The sequence below is a fragment of the Macaca nemestrina genome, chromosome 9 (genome assembly GCF_043159975.1).
Source record: "Macaca nemestrina isolate mMacNem1 chromosome 9, mMacNem.hap1, whole genome shotgun sequence".
Taxonomy (NCBI): Eukaryota; Metazoa; Chordata; class Mammalia; order Primates; family Cercopithecidae; genus Macaca; species Macaca nemestrina.
This window is the reverse complement of record NC_092133.1, coordinates 117,377,977-117,396,637: the sequence shown is the minus strand read 5'-3', so window position 1 is coordinate 117,396,637 and position 18,661 is coordinate 117,377,977. Positions and strand designations below refer to the sequence as shown.

General features: G+C 40.0%; 1 protein-coding gene across 3 annotated transcripts in view; it reads left to right on the top strand.

The window, feature by feature from the left end:
- Nucleotides 1-18,661, top strand: part of LOC105480006 (amyloid beta A4 precursor protein-binding family B member 1-interacting protein) — a 129,413-nt gene that overhangs the window by 92,506 nt on the left and 18,246 nt on the right. For all 3 annotated transcript variants that reach the window (XM_071070343.1, XM_024792260.2, XM_071070344.1), the window contains 3 exons: nucleotides 2,822-2,908; nucleotides 5,293-5,436; nucleotides 11,308-11,418. In XM_071070343.1, the coding sequence (XP_070926444.1) occupies nucleotides 2,822-2,908; nucleotides 5,293-5,436; nucleotides 11,308-11,418 (342 nt within the window). The remainder of the gene's footprint in view (nucleotides 1-2,821; nucleotides 2,909-5,292; nucleotides 5,437-11,307; nucleotides 11,419-18,661) is intronic.

Genomic DNA, 18,661 nt, shown 5'->3' with positions numbered 1-18,661 from the left:
CTATGGTACTTAAAGCTTTCTTTTTCTTTCTTTCTTTTTTTTTTTTTTTTGAGGCAGGGCCCCACTGTGTGGCCCAGACTGGACTCAAACACCTGGGCTCAAGCAATCTTCCCGCCTCAGCCTCTAGAGTAGCTGGGACTACAGGTGCATGCCATTGTGCCTGGCTCTGTACTCAGAGAATTTTAATGCTGAGAAAAAGTATTTAATAACTTGGCCAGGCATGGTGGTTCATGTGTGTAATCCCAGCACTTTGGGAGGCCGAGGTGGGCAGATCACAAGGTCAGGAGATCGAGACCATCCTGGCCGATATGGTGAAACCCCGTCTCTACTAAAAATACAAAAATTACCCGGGCGTGGTGGTGCATGCCTGTAATCCCAGTTACTTGGGAGGCTGAGGCAGGAGAATTGCTTGAACCCGGGATTTGGAGGTTGCAGTGAGCTGAGATCGCACCACTGCACTCCACCCTGGCAACAGAGCAAGACTCCATCTCAAAAAAAAAAAAAATTATTTAATAACTCGACGTTCTGCCACTAATCGGCCTTGGGAAAATCACCTAATCTTCTGTTTCATCGTCTGTAAAGTAACAAGGGCAGTGGTACCTGTGTTATCGGGTTCTTGTGAGGATGAAATGAAATCATGCCTGTAAAGCCTTAGCACAGGTTTCTGGCAGGTGCTACCTAATATGGCTAGTCGTGGTCTTCAAGCAAAACATTTAAAATTTAAATAGTTTTCTGAATTCTATATTATGACTGCACTAATTCATAATATAACATCCTTTCAAATAACAAGTAAAAGTTTAAAAGTCTTGGAAAAACATATTAAAATAAACTTTTTTCAATAAGAATTACCAAAAGAATTGTACTTGACCAGGCATGGTGGTTTATGCCTGTAATCCCAGCACTTTGGGAGGCTGAGGGGTCAGTGTGAGACCAGCCTGACCAGATAGCAAAACCCATCTCTACTAAAAATAAAAAAAGTTAGCTGGGCATGGTGGTACACACCTGTAATCCCAGCTACTCGGGGGGTGGGGGATGAGGAAAGAGAATCCCTTGAACCCGGGAGGCAGAGGTTGCAGCGAGCCAAGATTGCACCACAGCACTCCAGCCTGGGCAACAGAGCAAGACTGTGTCTCAAAAAAAAAATTGTACTTGACATATTTCCTCCTAAGTAGCTGGGACTACAGGCATGTGTCACCATGCCTGTAGTCCCAGCTACTTAGGAGGCTGAGTGGGGGAGATTACTTGAGCCCAGGAGTTCAAGGCTGCAGTGAGCTATGATCGTGTGACTGCACTCCAGCTTGGGTAACAGAGTAAGACCTTGTCTCTAAAAAAAAAGCAAAGGAAAAGAAAAACTCAAACTTCAGTGTGCATAAAAATCATCTGGAAAGCATATTGGAATGCAGATTTCCAGGCCTCATCCCAGAGATTCCAGTGTAACCCAGGAACATGCATTGTATCAAGTTTCAAGGTGGTCTGGGAGTTATACTTGGAGAAACACTCCTATGGTGTAAATAAACACTTGTGCCTAGATTCGGGAGGGTCCTTAATTTAGTCACAGTGCTTCTGTGATACATTTTCTGCCTTTAATACATTTGTTATGTATGATTTTGTAAAACTCCATGTTTTTACATAAAATCCTCAGCACTTTAACTATAACAGTGGTCACTCATTATCTTCACTGTGCATATGGATACCTCAGCTGCACTTATTGTGTAAAAATTAGTCCTTGAGTGCTCGTGATTTTTTGGAAACTCACACACTTCATTTTTAGCCATCCCGTTGATATTCAGTATTAACAAAGTATGATCCAGAAATTAATACGAACCATGCTCAGAGACCACGAATCCACTTGTGAGTTCTTTTATTTTTTTATTTTCTTTTTTTGAGACAAGGTCTCACTCTGTTGCCCAGGCTGGAGTGCAGTGGCATGATCATAGCTCACTGCAGCCTCGAACTCCTGGACTCAGGCAGTCCTCTAGCCTCAGCCTCCCGAGTAGATGAGACTACAGGCATGCATGCCGCCATGCCCAGCTAATTTTTTTATTATTATTTTTAGTAGAGACAGGGTCCTACTATGTTGCCCAGGCTGGTCTCAGACTCCAGGGCTCAAGCAATCCTCCTGCCTCAGCCTCCCAAAGTGGTGGGATTATGGGCATGAGCCACACCCAGCCTATGAGTGCTTTTAGCTCATAGTCCTCCCTGTCTTTGTTTAGGCTGGTTTTCTTTCCAGAAATGCCCTTTCTGCTTCTTTCTGTCCTTAGAAGTTGCTAAATAGTAAACCTTGTGTTGTGATTAACCCAGGTAGTTCTTCTAAAAAATAAAAGAGGTCACTAACATTTACTAACATCTATATTTCTGGATTCTCTTGATAAGCCAGAATCCTGCTCCCCTACAAGGCCTTGAGCTGCCATGTGGCATCTGCCTGCCAGAGCAGTTCCCCTCTTGAGCATAGGACATGAGTTTGACCTTCACTCCAGCCTCCAGCTCTTGCCAGTGCCTTGAGGACTTCCAGCTTCCAGCATTTAACATGCATGGTGCACGCATGGACTTCAGCAATTAAATGAAGTATTTTTCACTACTGTTTTCTATCTTCATTTTTTCATCGATTGTACACTATGGGAGGGTGAGGAGGTTTCAATCCTGCCTTGCCATGCGGTATCAGCATTTGGGAAGGCCCTGATGATTGATTGATAGCATATGCTCTGATTCCCTGTTTATTTCACACAATTAACATCTTCTTTCCTGCAAGACTGTGAGTTCCTTTCAGCGTCTAGCATGGTAATGAACACTTACTGATCTGATCTTTTAACATTTTATTTAGAATTTCTACTTGGATAACAGAGGAAAAAAAGAAAGCAAGGAAACCAATGAGAAAATGAATGCTAAGAACAAGGAATCCTTACTCGAGGTAAGGTTAATTTTGCAGAATGGAAGAAAAGAGAATGACGTTTGTTCTATCTATTTTTAAGTCATTTTCTTCCCAGAACAATGGAAAAATCTAAAGACACACTGAATTTCAAGTTGGGGTGTTAAAATCAAATTATTACTAAATTATAGCTGTTTAGATCATTCAACTGTTTTTCTTTTTTGAGTCATTTGTTACAACATGTGGCTTTAGACAAATGAAGTGGGATTCATAATTCTTGACTTTTAAAAAGACTTGACAAATCCTCATAAAACTCATCTTCTGGCATTCCATATGTTTCATTACTTAAGTGCTCCACGGAAGTCAGACATAAGACTTCCAAATCTTATTTAAAGGGACCTCTAAGATGCTCTCCCAACATCTCAGATGTGGTAGGAAGCATGAGATTCGGAGTCAGGGACCTGTTACAGGAGGTGGCCCTGCCCAACACTGTTCATTTGCTAATGGGACAGTCCCCGCCCCCCTGAGAACCTCAGTTTCCGAATTGTATTGAATCATCACAGAGATTCAGGGAGCTGGCGAAAGCACTGTGTTGATGACCATACAGATGTCTGTGATGACCACTATTAGGGCGTGTTCCAGAAGTTCATTTGGCAATTGATTGTTTGGAAACTTCTAGTGAGTTTTCACGTGCTAAAAATCAAGGCTCTGAGCCTCGCATGGGGGCACACACCTGTAATCCCAGCTACTCAGGAAGCTGAGGTGGGAGGATCACTTAAGTCCAGGAGCTCAAGGCCAGCCTGGGCAACAAAGCAAGATCCAGTCTCAAAAAAAAAAAAAAAAAAATCGAGGCTCTGCAGCACATAACGCAGCTGAAATGAGTGCCAGATCTCAAGTCACAAATGGCCATGCTAGAGTTGCCCAGGTTGTATTTCCCTGAGACAATCCATGGACCTTTTCCTGAGTTAGTAAATTTTGGACCTCCCTTGAAAAATCAGAAGACCTGGTGATGCCCTCGGCCCCATTACCTGGAGCCAATTGGCTCATTCTGAAGAGCGCCCTCTCGCGTTCACTAAGGTTCCGTCCAGACCTTGCGCATGTCTATTGCCTGCCTGCGTTCACAGCCCAATACCAAAGCAAGCAGCTACCACAGCCAGCTGCCACTCCCAAGATGCTGAGCTCAGGTGTTGCAGGTTCTGGTTCCTGGGAGCATGAGCACAGCGGGCATTTCCCAGGGAGGCACAACAAGAGAGTCCTTGTCCCAGGACTTCAGCAATGTTTTACAGCTGCATGTAAAAGAAAATACAAAGCGTGCTGTGCTATGAAAAATCATTATCCTGCTGTCTAATGGGGGTAAAAACCTGAATTTAAGAGACTATTAACAGGATGACTAATACTAGCCAAATTTGGGGAGAAATTGGGGAGTGTGAACAGAAATGTGTTCCAGCTCTACTACATAAAAATGTACTTGGAGGATGCAAAATCCAGTTATTTTGCATTTATGAAACTAAATGAGAAGATATTGAAAGTTATAAAAAAGAAAGTGAAATCTAAATTTGACTATTTGAATTGTAAAATAGAATAATATATAATTTTATTCTATTGATTTTTAAGACAAAATTTATTAAGAATTCTGTAATTCTATGCAACTATCCCAAGAAAAAAATATTAACTTATTTATTTTTATTCTTTTTATTTTTAATTTTTGTGGGTACATAATATGTATATATTTATAGGACACATAATATATTTTGATATGGGCAAGGAATGTGACATAATCACATCATAGAGAATTGGGTATCCCTTCCCTCAAACAATCCAATTACACTCTTTTAGTTATTTTTAAATGTACAATTAAGTTATTATTGACTATGGTCACCCTGCTTTGCTTTCAAATAGTAGGTCTTATTCATTCTTTCTATTCTTTTGTACCCGTTAACTATCCTCCCCAATTTTATGTGTTGAATTATATATAATAATTGTTCTATTTACGAGCAATGAAATAGTAACTATTTTACTTACCAGGAAAGTAATAATTTTTCTGTCTTCCATTTTATAATAACATTAATTGCTTTTATTAAATGCTTACTTTTACAACATGCCAAGACTGTACCTACCTTATGAAGTTGGGCTATTATTATTCCATTTTGACAAGTAAGTGGACTGAGGTTTAATGGCCCACAGTCACAGAGCTAAGTGGTGAGGAGGCCTTGAGGCGTAACTCAGGAGCCAGGATTCTTGACCGATGTGTTGTTCTTCCCCTTTTCTGGCAAAGAGCATATAATATAAACAAATGCATTCGATCAGAGCTGTACACACAATTGACTTTTAGTCTAAAAGCTAATTTGCGAGTTTGTTTAAATGTGAATAAAAATGCGTGCTTTATCTTTCATGTGTGTCCTGTGTCGTCGGAATCTCAATTTCAGGAAAGTTTCTGTGGAACATCTATCATTGTACCAGAACTGGAAGGAGCTCTTTATTTGAAAGAAGATGGAAAGAAATCCTGGAAAAGGCGCTATTTTCTTTTACGGGCTTCTGGAATTTATTATGTACCCAAAGGGAAGACTAAGGTCAGAAAAAAAAAAAGCACTTAGCAATAAAGCATTTCATAAGCGTCAAACTAAAGAAATCCTTACGTGGCAAGTTAAATACATTCGCTGTTGCTGCAGATTCCATAATCCTGCAACATGTATACAAATAGAACAGTATTACTGAAATCTTCTTGAGTTTTTCCATAGCTCTCTTGAAGGTAAAAGTATTTTATCTATTTTAAAGTCAGGTTTCAAAAATGATGGCAAAAGCACTTTTCTAGAGATTATTTTGTTTCTTTACCTATCTATTTCCAAGGACTTTTTACCCTTATAGTTCTATAGTCATTATAGTTAAATTTATTTTATCTGGAATCATAGAGGTATTAGAAGTCTTGATAAGGTTTTTTTTTCTTTTTTCTTTTGAGATAGAGTCTCACTCTAACCAACAGGCTGGGGTACAGTGGCATGATCTTGACTAATTGCAACCTCTGGCTCCCAGGCTCAAGCCATCCTCCCACCTCAGCCTCCCAAGTAGCTGGGACTACAGGTGCATGGCACCACGCCCAGCTAATTTTTCATATTTTTTGTAGAGATGGGTTTTCACCATGTTTCTTAGGCTGGTCTTGAACTCCTGAACTCAAGCAATCCGCCCGCCTCACTCAGCCTTCCCAAGTGCTGGGATTACAGGCATGAGTCACTGCACCGGCTCTGGACTAGATTTTCCTTGAGATTTTAGTCCTTAGACTCTGAATATTTTTTTTTTTTTTTTTTTTTGAGACGGAGTCTCACTCTGTCCCCCTTGCTGGAGTGCAGTGGCCGGATCTCAGCTCACTGCAAGCTCCGCCTCCCGGGTTCAGGCCATTCTCCTGCCTCAGCCTCCCGAGTAGCTGGGACTACAGGCGCCCGCCACCTCGCCCGGCTAGTTTTTTTGTATTTTTTAGTAGAGACGGGGTTTCACTGTGTTAGCCAGGATGGTCTCGATTTCCTGACCTCGTGATCCACCCGTCTCGGCCTCCCAAAGTGCTGGGATTACAGGCTTGAGCCACCGCGCCCGGCCGACTCTGAATATTTTTAAATCGTTCTCTGAGGTGTACTCTGAATTTCCCTGCTTAATTTAGCAGGATATTTTAGACATCATTTAACTTTTACTTGGTGATTTGGGATTATTGCCTCAAATTTATATGTAATAAATTATTCCTTGAAATGTAATTTTAACTCTTATTCTGACCATCAACTCTCTCTAAGATCTTTCTTAGAGGATTAGGACATTTCACTCTTTTGTTCACCATTAATATATGTCTAATCTGTATCTTGGGTACGCAGAAGCATTTTGCCTTCCCTTCCAAATGCAGGGCACCACCAGTGGTATATTCATGCATTGCCAACTTCCTCTGATAAAGCTTAACCCACACTTCCAAGCCGATGAAGTTATGGTGAACATCCAGGTCCGCTACCTCCAGTAAGGAGACTCTTGTCTCTGCCGGAAGGCAGGAGGGGCATTATGGCTAACTCTTGGTCCAGGACAGCTACTGTTCTCCTTAGCCTCTTCCATTCTGCTCCCGGCCTTAGATCTGATGCTTTCCCATCTCTGCCATGTCATTCCAGTCCCACGCTGGGCACCTCACAAATGACCCACAAATAATTTGTGTTCTTTTTGAAATGTTTATGTCTTAGGCATTTGAATATAAATGGTACATATAAATAAACGTGTAACAAACAATATACTCTGATGAGAATTAAAAGTGTTTACATTTGGCCAGGTGTGGTGGTTCATGCCTATAGTCCCAGCACTTTGGGAGGCTGAGGCAAGGTGAATCACTTGAGGCCAGGAGTTCTAGACCAGCCTGGCCAACATTGTGAAACCCCATCTCTATTAAAAATACAAAAATTAGCTTGGTGTGGTGGTACACACTTGTAATCCCAGCTACTGGGGAGGCTGAGGCACGAGAATCACTTGAACTTGGGAGGTGGAGGTTGCAGTGGCCTGAGATCACTCCACTGCACTCCGCCCTGGGTGAAAGAGCAAGACTATGTCTCAGAAAAAAAAAAAAAAAGTGTTTACAGTAGAGTCGGACAAGAATACCTTCTCTCACTGTTACCATTAACACTGGGTTGAGGAACTAGTACATTAAAGCAAAGAATAATAAGTATAACCAATAGAAAGGAAGAGGCAAAGACTGATTTTTCACAGTTGACATGATTGTCTACCAGCAATATGAGATACTCAGCTGAAAAACTGTTAGAACCAAATAAATGCATTAACTAAGAAAGTTTTTCTTTACACAAACAATATATATAATGCAAATTACAATGCAAAAGAATCCATGCAGACTAGAAACAGAAAATGCAAAATTCCTAACAATAAACTTAACAAGAAATGTTCCAGATCTATATGGCATAAAATTTAAAATTTATTAAGAGGAATGAAGTAGAACTGAATCAATAGAAAGGTACCATGTTGCAGGCCGGGCGCGGTGGCTCACGTCTGTAATCCCAGCACTTTGGGAGGCCGAGGCAGGCCCGAGGTCAGGAGTTTGAGACCAACCTGGCCAATATGGTGAAACACCGTCTCTACTAAAAATGCAAAAATTAGCTAGGCATGGTGGCGGGCCCCTATAATCCCGGCTACTTGGGAGGCTGAGGCAGAAGAATTGCTTGAACCCGGGAAGCAGAGATTGCAGTGAGCCAAGATCACGCCACTGCACTCCAGCCTGGGCGACAGAGTGAGATATCATCTCAAAAAAAAAAAAAAGAAAAGAAAAAAGAAAAAAAAAGTAGAAGAAAAAGAAAAGAAAGGTACCATGTTGCTAAATGAAAAGTTATTAATTCTTCCCAGTTTTCTATAAATTTAAGGTAATTTTAATAAAAATATCAGTAGGATTTTATTTACTTGAAATTCACAGATTGATTCTAAAGTTCATGGAAAAAAGACACTCTTCCAAAATAGACCTTCCCAAAATTGTGAAGAACATCCAGGTAGATTTCCTGCCGTGCCAAAACATTAGATAAAAACAGCACGGCTAGAGACAAACAGGTCGACAGACAGCCATCTAATATAAGAGAAGTTAAAGTTAGAATTTTATATCACAGCAGTGGGGAAAGAATATGGTATTCAACAAATAGCATTGAAATAACTGTATATCCATTTAGAAATATAATTTCCTACCTCATTCCATGTACCAGACTAAATTATTGATTGGTTAAAATATCTTTAGAGAAACATGGTATAAAATTCTAGAAGAAAATAGAGGTTCGCTGGGTGTGGTGGCTCATGCCTATAATCCCAGCACTCTGGGAGGCCCAGGTGGGAGAATAGCTTGAGCCCAAGAGTTCAAGACCAGCCTGAGAAACATAGGGAGACCCAGTCTCTACAAAAAAAATAAAAAAATTAACAAGGATGACGGCACATGCCTGTAGTCCCCACTACTTGGGAGGCTGATTGGGGAGGATCACTTGAGCCCGGGAGGTCAAGACTTCAGTGACCCGTGTTTATGCCACTGTACTCCAGCTTAAGTGACAGAATGAGACCCTGAAAAAAAAAAAAGAAAGAAAGAGAGAGAGAGAAGGAAGGAAGGAAGGAAGGGAGGGAGGGAGGGAGGGAGGGAGGGAGGGAGGGAGGGAGGGAAGGAAGGAAGGAAGGAAGGAAGGAAGGAAGGAAGGAAGGAAGGAAGGAAGGAAGGAGGGAAGGAAGGAAAGAAGGGAGGGAGGGAGGGAGGGCAGGGAGGAAGGAAGGAAGGAAGGAAGGAAGGAAGGAAGGAAGGAAGGAAGGAAAGAAGGGAGGGAGGGAGGGAGGGCAGGGAGGAAGGAAGGGAGGGAGAGAGGGAAAGAAAGAAAATATAGGTTAATGTTTTTATAATTTTGAGCTGGAGAAAGCTTTCCTAAGCAAGAATAAAAACTCAAAATTATAACGGAAAAAATGGACAGATTTGACCTTATAAAGTTATTTTTAATACCTTTTGGCCAAAGATAACAAACAAGAAGTGAAAGACTGACTACAGTGACAGAGTACATTTGCAACATGTACAAACAAGTATGAATATCCATAAAATATAAAGATTTCCACGAATCAATAAGAAAAAGATAAACATACTTACAGAAAAATGGCAAAGCATTAAAGGGAAAATTTACAGAAAAAGAAGTACTGGTAGCCACCGCATAACTAAAAGTTGCTCCGTCTCACTAGTAATCAGGAAATGTAAATTAAACATGAGATTGATACAATAAACAATATAGACAATATCCAAATTTTGGTGGAAGTGGGTAAGAAAAAGGGACACTCACACCTAGGAGGTTGGAATGGAAACTCATACGGCCAAACTGGGGGACAATTTAGCAAAATCTATGTAAATGTAAAAGGGAGGAAAAATCCTTTCAATTGGCAGCTCCATGCTTGACAAATCTATCTCACAGAAATATAAGCGCATATGCACAGTATTTGTTGTAATAGCTAAATATTGAAATAACTTCTAATCCTCTGTAGTAGAATAGTTAAATAAATCGTTACCCCTGTACAGTAGAATTCTCTGCAGTCATAAAATGAATGTCATCTATTAATTCATGTGTCTTGATATAGAAAGACTCCTAGATGCAATGTTAAGAAAACGAAGGCAGGGGACAGTGGCTCACAGCTCTAATCCCAAACACTTTGGAAGGCCAAGGAAGGCGGATCGCTTGAGCTCAGGAATTCAAGACCAGCCTGGGCAACGTGGGGAAATAGAACAGAATAGAATACTACCAAACTATTAACTATGGTACATTTGGAGAAAAGAACAAAATAAGAAAAAGTGGTGGTAAAGGAAGATACGCATTTTATTATTTAAATATATATATATTTTTTTAATTGTGACTAATATGCCTTAGTTTGTAACTTAAAAACGTAAACTTTGAACATCCAGAAGAAAATATCTTGTAAGAAAAGAATGTACAAGCATATGTAAAGAAATAATTGTGCACTAAGGTGTAAATAGTTCTGCCATCTATTCATCTATTCACTAACTAGGTAAAGAATTATAGAAGGCAAAAGAAAAAAATAATACAACACATTTGTAATTGAAGTGTAACCAAATCTGTAGATTACAGGCTGCAGCCTTCACAGTGCCTGTTATCCGTGGAGGAGAGGTCTCTGTTTCCATGGCAACACTGCCTGCAGTAAAGAGAACTTGTGAAAGAAATCCTTTTTCTCAGGAGGAAGAGGAGGAAGTGCATGAAGTGTGTGCTAATTTACTGAGCATAAGTTTATCTCTCATTGTTCGTCCTGAGGGGGACTTTTTTTTTTAAATGCTCAATCACAAAATCCATCACGGACTTAGAATGGCAAAAGTCAAAATGAAATTTCTGGCTAAGCGGTCACCTTGTCTCGACTGCATCGATAATGACATCTGAAGGACAGTCCATCCTGACTCTGGGAGTCCCCAGATAGGCATTAGAACAGCAGTATAATCTTTCACTCCATTTCTTGGTCAGTGGCACCGATTTTCCTTGGCTGTACTCTTTTTTAAAAATTAATTTTATTTTTTGACTGACAAATAATAATTGTACATATGCACAATGTACACAGTGATGTTTTGATACATATAATGTATGGTGATCAGATCAAGGTAATTAGCACATCCATCATCTTAAACATTTATCCTTTCTTTGTGTTGGGAACATTCAATATCTTTCATACTGGGAAAGATTTATGCATAGATCTTACTAAATTGTCCCCCAATTTGGCCGTATCTGTTTCCATTCCAACCTTTCAGACTTGCCTTTGAGAAGAACCATACATGGCAGATGTTTATATAAGCTACCTAAAAGTCAATATTTTCTTTACTAAAATGTAATCCTTAGTTATGCCGTGAAGGACAACTCTGGAAAATTGTTAACTGTCATCTCAGTTGAAGTTTTATTTTTTTCCCTGTCTTTCAGACATCTCGAGATCTGGCATGTTTTATACAGTTCGAAAATGTCAACATTTACTATGGGACTCAGCATAAAATGAAATATAAAGCGCCCACTGACTACTGCTTTGTTTTAAAGGTATGTTATAAGAAGTCATTCATTTAGATTTATAAGCAATTTTAGTTAATCATTTTTTCAAGGAAGAAAATGTTAAATGTTATATAGTTAGCCACATGTGTAACAATAAGAAATTGTTCAACCAAAATAGGAATGAGGGAAACATTTCTATCAATTTGGGGCATTTTCCTCAAAGCCTCCTATCTGAACCTAAAACTTTAAGGTAAATCTGTCTGGGGATTTCTTCACTTCTGAAAATGAAAGTTCCACATTTTAAACAAATTAATTTATAATTTTATTGATAAGACTAAAAAAAGTTTTCAGTTCTTTATTTATTGGGCTCATTCCAACATAGTAAGTTTTTAGAAATTAGAAACTTGCAAGATGTCCTAGAAAATGTATAGAAAATAACAAAAAAAAATTGTTTTAATTACTGGGTCATGAAACTTAAGGTGTATATTGTCAAAAGGCAATATGTATTATCAAATGTTAGATATGGTTTATGTTTTTTTGAGACAGAGTCTCACTGTGTCATCCAGGCTGGACTGCAGTAGTGCAATCATAGCCCACTGAAGCCTCAGCCTCCCAGTCTTAAGCAATCCTCCTGCCTTAGCTTCTCAAGTATCTGGGACTAGAGGTACACACCACCACACCAGCTAATTTTTGTATTTTTAGTTAAGACAGGGCTTTACTGTATTACCCAATCTGGTCTCAAACTCCTGGACTCAGGAGATTCACCTACCTTGGCATCCCAAAGCGTTGGGATTGTAGGCATGAGCCGCCACTCCTGGCCAATTTACATTTTTTAAAATTAGAATCTCAGATCAGTCTGATCAGGAGACGAGTTATTACAACCACACATGTGATGTGTTAGAGCCTTTCTGTATGCCTACAGAACTCTGGATTGAGGACTATGGTAAGTTTTTGTCTGTGTTTCTTTTTAGTCAAATACAGTAACCAGGCCAAATCAATCATGTTTAGTAATTTTGACTCCCTGAACAATTACAACCACTTATTGTAATCATCAAATAATAATTGGTTGAAATTCTTGGCTTTATCAAGGACTCAGGATATTCAGTGGCTTTCATTCAGATGTCCTAACCTTTTTTTTTTTTTAATTCCTAAGCATCCACTTTTAACTATTTATGGATAATATTAATAATAAAAACCATTATACTAGCTCAGTGAGCCTGATACTCCCCCAGTGGTTCTCAACCAGGCATTTTGCCTCCAAGGGTTGTTCGGCCAATTCTAAAGACATTTTTGATTGTCATAGCTTGGGGCATGGAGCAGGGACTACTGACATCTAGTAGGCCAGGTATGCTGCTAAATGCCTTGCAGTGCACAAGAAAACCCCCATGCCAAAGACTTCTCTGGCCCCCAGTGTCAACAGTGCTGCTGTCAAGAAACCTGCCCTAGACAGAAAAGCCCCAGAATAATGACTGTGAAGGCACTGAAGGCAGGGAGAAGGCTAGATCCATTCACTCACTCATTCATCTATTCATTTAATATTTGTTGAATGCCGGCCGGGCGCGGTGGCTCACACCTGTAATCTCAGTACTGTGGGAGGCTGAGGCGGACGGATCACTTGAGGCCAAGGATTCTAGCCCACTGAAGCCTCAGCCTCCCAGGCTTAAGAGCAATCCTCCTGCCTTAGCCTCTCAAGTATCTGGGACTAGAGGTGCGCACCACCACACCAGCTAATTTTTGTACTTTTAGTTAAGACAGGGCTTTACTATATTACCCAGGCTGGTCTCAAACTCCCGGATTCAGGCGATCCACCTACCAAGGATTCTGGCCAACATGGTGAAACCCTGTCTCTACTGAAAATACAAAAAGTAGCTGGGCGTGGTAGTGCATGCCTATAGTCCCAGCTACTTGGGAGACTGAGGCAGGAGAATCGCTTGAACCCGGGAGGTGGAGGTTACAGTGAGCCGAGATCCCACCAACGCACTCAGCCTGTGCGACAGAGAGAGACTCTGTCTCAAAAAAAAAAAAAAAAAAAAAAAAAAAATTTTATTGAATGACAACTATTGTTGAATGACAAGGATTATTATTATTATTATTTTTACTGCTGCATTCCCATCACCTGGAACAGTGGTGGGGCAATAAAAAAAATACAATAATTCCTGTCCTCATGGAGTTTACATTCAACATGAGGAAAATGGTAAAGAACGAAAACTATGTAATGTAAAGTCAGGTAGTAACAAGGAGCAATATGAAGTAGGCTGGGGCCAGGGCTCCTTTGGATGGGGTGTTCACAGAGAGGCCCTCTAGGAAGTGACATTTGACAAAAGATGTGAGTGAAGTGAGGGAGCAAGAATTACCCGCAGTACGAGCCCTCCAGGAATAAGAACGGGAAGTGGAAAGCCCTGAGGTGAGAGAGGTCTGTTTGGTCAGAAGGAAGAGAGATGAGGAGCATGCCCTGCCTGCTTCTGGTCCTCGCCCCTCCTTGTCTGTTCCTGATATAGGAAAAATAAGAAGAACGGCAAGCAATGACATCGCATCGTCTTTATAAATGTGGTATGTGTGCAGAGAGACTCCCCAGCCAGGAAGTGGCCAAGTCAGAATGAGAAATCAGGCAGCGTGGCTCAGAGGCCGTTCTCTCAGACAGTTTCTCAGGCCCCCAGAGATCTGGACACGAAGCGTTGCCCACTACCCTGCCCCTCCCACAAGGCCACCTGCCCTTGGAGCCACGTCTTCCCGTGTTTGGAATCCTAAGACCCTGATAAATCACCAAAATGGAGCATTCCAACACACTTTATCACCAAAGCACTGCCCACACTTCTTAAATCAGGAGAAGGTTTTGGAGAAAGTTTCTGAAACGCGGGTCAGTAAACTGGCTGAATCAGAGTCACTGGAGACTCATTACAAATGCAGGTTCCCAGGCCCTAGGCCCACTAAATCAAAATAATGATGGAACCTAGGGTTAGGGTTAGGGTTTAAGGATGGAGCCTAGGAATCTTCATTTTTCCTAAACATGGTCAAGTTTTCTACCAAGTGTTAGAACGTATCCTCACTCTAATGAGGATTCATGTAGTAGTCATGGCTCAGCTGATGATGAAATGGCCTTCAGAGTGGGCAGACAGGATGAAAGTCTAGCAGAAGGAAGCAGGAGCCAAATCCCAGGGCTGGGGTCCAGAAGCCAGAGCAGGGATGTCTGTCAAGAAAAAGACAAGGTCTCTGACTAGAGGTTCCCAGCACGGGGATTTAGACACAGTGAACAGGGGAGGGACTCAGTTTCTCAAACTGACACATAAGTTTGGGATGAGGACCTACAATCGCCAGGACTTGAACTGTCTGACCTAGAACGTGAGGTTATCCTGAGATTACACCAAGAATAGAAATCCTGGGTCCCAGAATATTGAACTAGAATTTCTAAAAATTCCTACTCTCCAAGGTCTGGGTCGTCAAGAGAGAGTTGAGGATCTCCCCAAAGGAAAAAGGGGGCTCAGAGGTGGAGAAACCAGCAGGATCGATGGATCTGGGAGTAAGAGTCATGAGCAACCCTTGCAGAATGTGTATTTCCTTTTTTCTCAGGATGATTATCAGTTCTGTTCTGAAGCCAATTTCCTCATGTGCAATCACCCTGCTCATTTTGTTCTTAAGCATGTTTCTCAGTTCCTTCCCAAAATATTGAGAATTCTTATTAACTTGCTGAGTAAAAGGGTTACTGTTGAGGTTTGGAGAACCTAATTTGTTTATGAACATTGTGGTCACTTATTTCCCTTTTTGTCTGCTGTTTTAAAAAAGTAAAAACTCTTGCTATTCTTTATTAGGGTGAGCCAGTTTCCAAAATGCAAAGAATGTGTATGTAGATGGCAAGAGGGATTAAGGATACAGGGAGGAATGTTAAGAGATTTAGGCCAGGCGCGGTGGCTCATACCTGTAATCCCAGCACTTTGGGAGGCCAAGGCGGATGGATCACCTGAGGTCAGGAGTTTGAGACCAGCCTGGCCAACATGATGAAACCCCGTCTCTACTAAAAATGCAAATATTAGCTGGGCATGGTGGCATGCGCCTGTAATCCTAGCTATTCGGGAGGCTGAGGCATGAGAATTGCTTGAACCTGGGAGGTGGAGGTTGCAGTGAGCCAAGATCACGCCACTGCACTCCAGCCTGGGTGACGGAGTAGGACTTTGTCTCAATAAAACAAAACAAAACAAAACAAAAGAAGATTGCATTATTTCATTTCGTGGCCTGATAAATCCAGGCTAAAGTTTATCCTTCAATATGAGCTTGATGACTATGGCTGTTCATGAGAGGTGCTGTCAGAAAGATTGGTGTCTGAGTCCTGGCCCTGTCACCTGGTAACTGGGTCACTATTGAGATGCTAAGCCTCATTGCATCATCTTCAAGAGATAAGAGCAGCCAGCCCTTCTTTTGAGAATTAAATATGATACGCCTACAAAATCATTAGTGCAATGTCTAAAAATGTATCAGCACTGAGTAAGTGGTAGTTATTATTGCCATCTAGTATTAAATAAATCTCTTTATTAACCAGTGTTTCTCAAACTTTAGTATGCATCAGAACCATTTAGATTGTTAAGACACAGACTGCTAGGCCCCCAGGGTTTTTTATTTAGTAAGTCTGGGATTGGGTGCAGAAATTTGCTTTTCTTTTTTTCCTATGTATTTATTCATTTACTTTTTAATTGACACATAGTAATTGTACATTATGACACACAATGTGTTGTTTTGATATATGTAAACATTGTGTAATGACCAAATCATGGTAATTAGCACAAACATTTATCATAAAATCCTCTCCTCTAGCTATTTAAAATATACAATGCATTATTGTTAGCTATAGTCACCCTACCTTGCAGTAGGGTACCAGAACTTATTCCTCCTAACTATAACACTGTACTTGTTGACAAACCTCTCTCCCCATTTGCTGCAGTCTCTAGTAACCACTATTCTACTCTCAACTCCTATGAGATCATTTTTTTTAGATTCCACATATGAGTGGAATATAAATGTTTTTGTATTTTCTTTATTCATCCACTGATGGGCATTTAGGTTGATTCTATATCTTAGCTGTTGTGTACAGTGCTGCAATAAACATGTGAGTCCAGATGTCTCTTTGACATACCAATTTCATTTCCTTTGTATATATACCCAGCAGTGGAAATACTGGATCATATGGTAGATGTATTTTCAGTTTTTTGAGGCACCTCCATACTGTTTTCCGTAATGGCTAGACTAATTTACATTTCTGCCAACAGTGCATAAGAGTTCTTGTTCTTCCACATCCTTGTCAGCATTTGTTATTTTTTGTCCTTTTATCATAGTCCTTCTAGTTGGGATGATGCAAAATCTCATTGTAGTTTTGATTTGCATTTCCTTGATGGTTAGTGATGTTAAGCATTTTTAAAATTTTTATTGGCCTTGTGTATGTCTTCTTTGGTGAAATGTCTATTCATGTTGTTTGTCCATTTTTTAAAAAATGAATTATTTGGGTTTTTTGCTAGTGAGTTGAGTTCCTTACAAATTCTACTTATTAACCCTTAGTCAAATGTATAATTTGCAAATATTTTTTCTCATTCTGTAGATTGTCTCTTTACTCTGTTGATTGTTTTCCTTGCTATGCAGATTCACAGTTTTGAGTCTTTCTTTTTGTTGGTTTGTTTGTTTGTTTTGCTTGTTTTGTTTTGTTTTTTTGAGACAGAGTTTTGCTCTTGTTGCCCAAGCTGGAGTGCAATGGCGTGATCTCGGCTCACTGCAACTTCCACCTCTCAGGTTCAAGCAATTCTCCTGCCTCAGCCTCCTGAGTAGCTGGGATTACAGGAGCACGCCACCATTCCTGGCTAATTTTTTGTATTTTTAGTAGCGTTGGGGTTTCACCATGTTAGCGAGGCTGGTCTCGAACTCCTGACCTCAGGTGATCTGTGCTCCTCAGCCTCCCAAAGTGCTGAGATCACAGGCATGAGCCATGCCAGTTTTGGGTCTTATATTAACTATTTAATCTATTTTGAGATGATTTTTGTTTATGGTGAGAAATAGGGGTCAAGTTACATTCTTTTGCATGAAGTTATCCAGTTAACCCAACACTGTTTATTGAAGACGCTATCTTTCCCTCATTGTGAGTTTTTTGGTTTGTTTTTCTTGTTCTTGTTCTTTTGGGGGGGTGGGCACCTTTGTTTAAAATCAGTTGGCTGTAAATGCATTGATTTAGTTCTGGACTCTCTGTTTTGTTCCATGGGCCTATGTGTCTGTTTTTACACCAATACCACACTGCTATAGATTTGTAGTATATCTTGAAATCAGTTTGTGTGACTCCTCCAGCTTTGTTCTTTTTACTCAAGATTGCTTTGGCTATTTAGAGTCTGTGTTTCCATATAAATTTTAGGATTTTTTTTTTTCTATTTCTCTGTGAAGTCTGACATCATAATTTTGATAGGGATTGCTCTGAATCTGTAAATTACTTTTGGTAGCATGGACATTATAAAAATATTAATTCTTCCAATTTATGAACATAGAATATCTTTCTGTTTATATCCTCTTCGCCTTCTTTTATCAATGTTTTATAGTTTTCTTCATAGAGATTTTTCTCCTCCTTGGTTAAATTTATTTCTAAGTATTTTATTTTTGTGTAGGTATTGTAAATGGGATTGCTTTCTTGATTTTCAGATAGTTGGCTACTGTTACATAGAAATGCTACTAATTTTTGTATGCTGATTTTGTATCCTGAAAATTTACTTCATCTGTTTATTAGTTCTAACAGTTTTTTTGGTGGAGTCTTTAAGATTTTCTACATATGAAATCATGTTGTCTGCAAACAGGGACAATTTGACTCCCTCATTTCCAATTTGGATGCCTTTTCTTTCTTTCTCTTGCCTCATTGGTCTCGCTAAGAGTTCCAGTACTATGCTGAATAGGAACAGTGAAAGTGGGCATCCTTATCTCTTTTGAGATCTTCGGGGAAAAGCTTCTAATTTTTTCCCATTCAGTGTGATGTTGGCTGTGGGTTTAACATATATAAACTTTATTATGTTGAGGTATGTTTCTTCTACACCTAATTTGTTGAGACGCTGAATTTTTGTCAAATGCTTTTTCTGCATCTATTGAAATAAGCATTTGGTTTTTAATCTTTATTCTGTTAATGTGATGTGTCACATTTATTGATTTGTATATGCTAAACTATCCTTGTATTGCTGGGATGAATCCCACTTGATCATGATGAATGGTCTTTTAAATATGCTATTTAATTCAGATTGCTAGTATTCTGTTGAGGACTTTTATATCTACATTCATCAGGGAT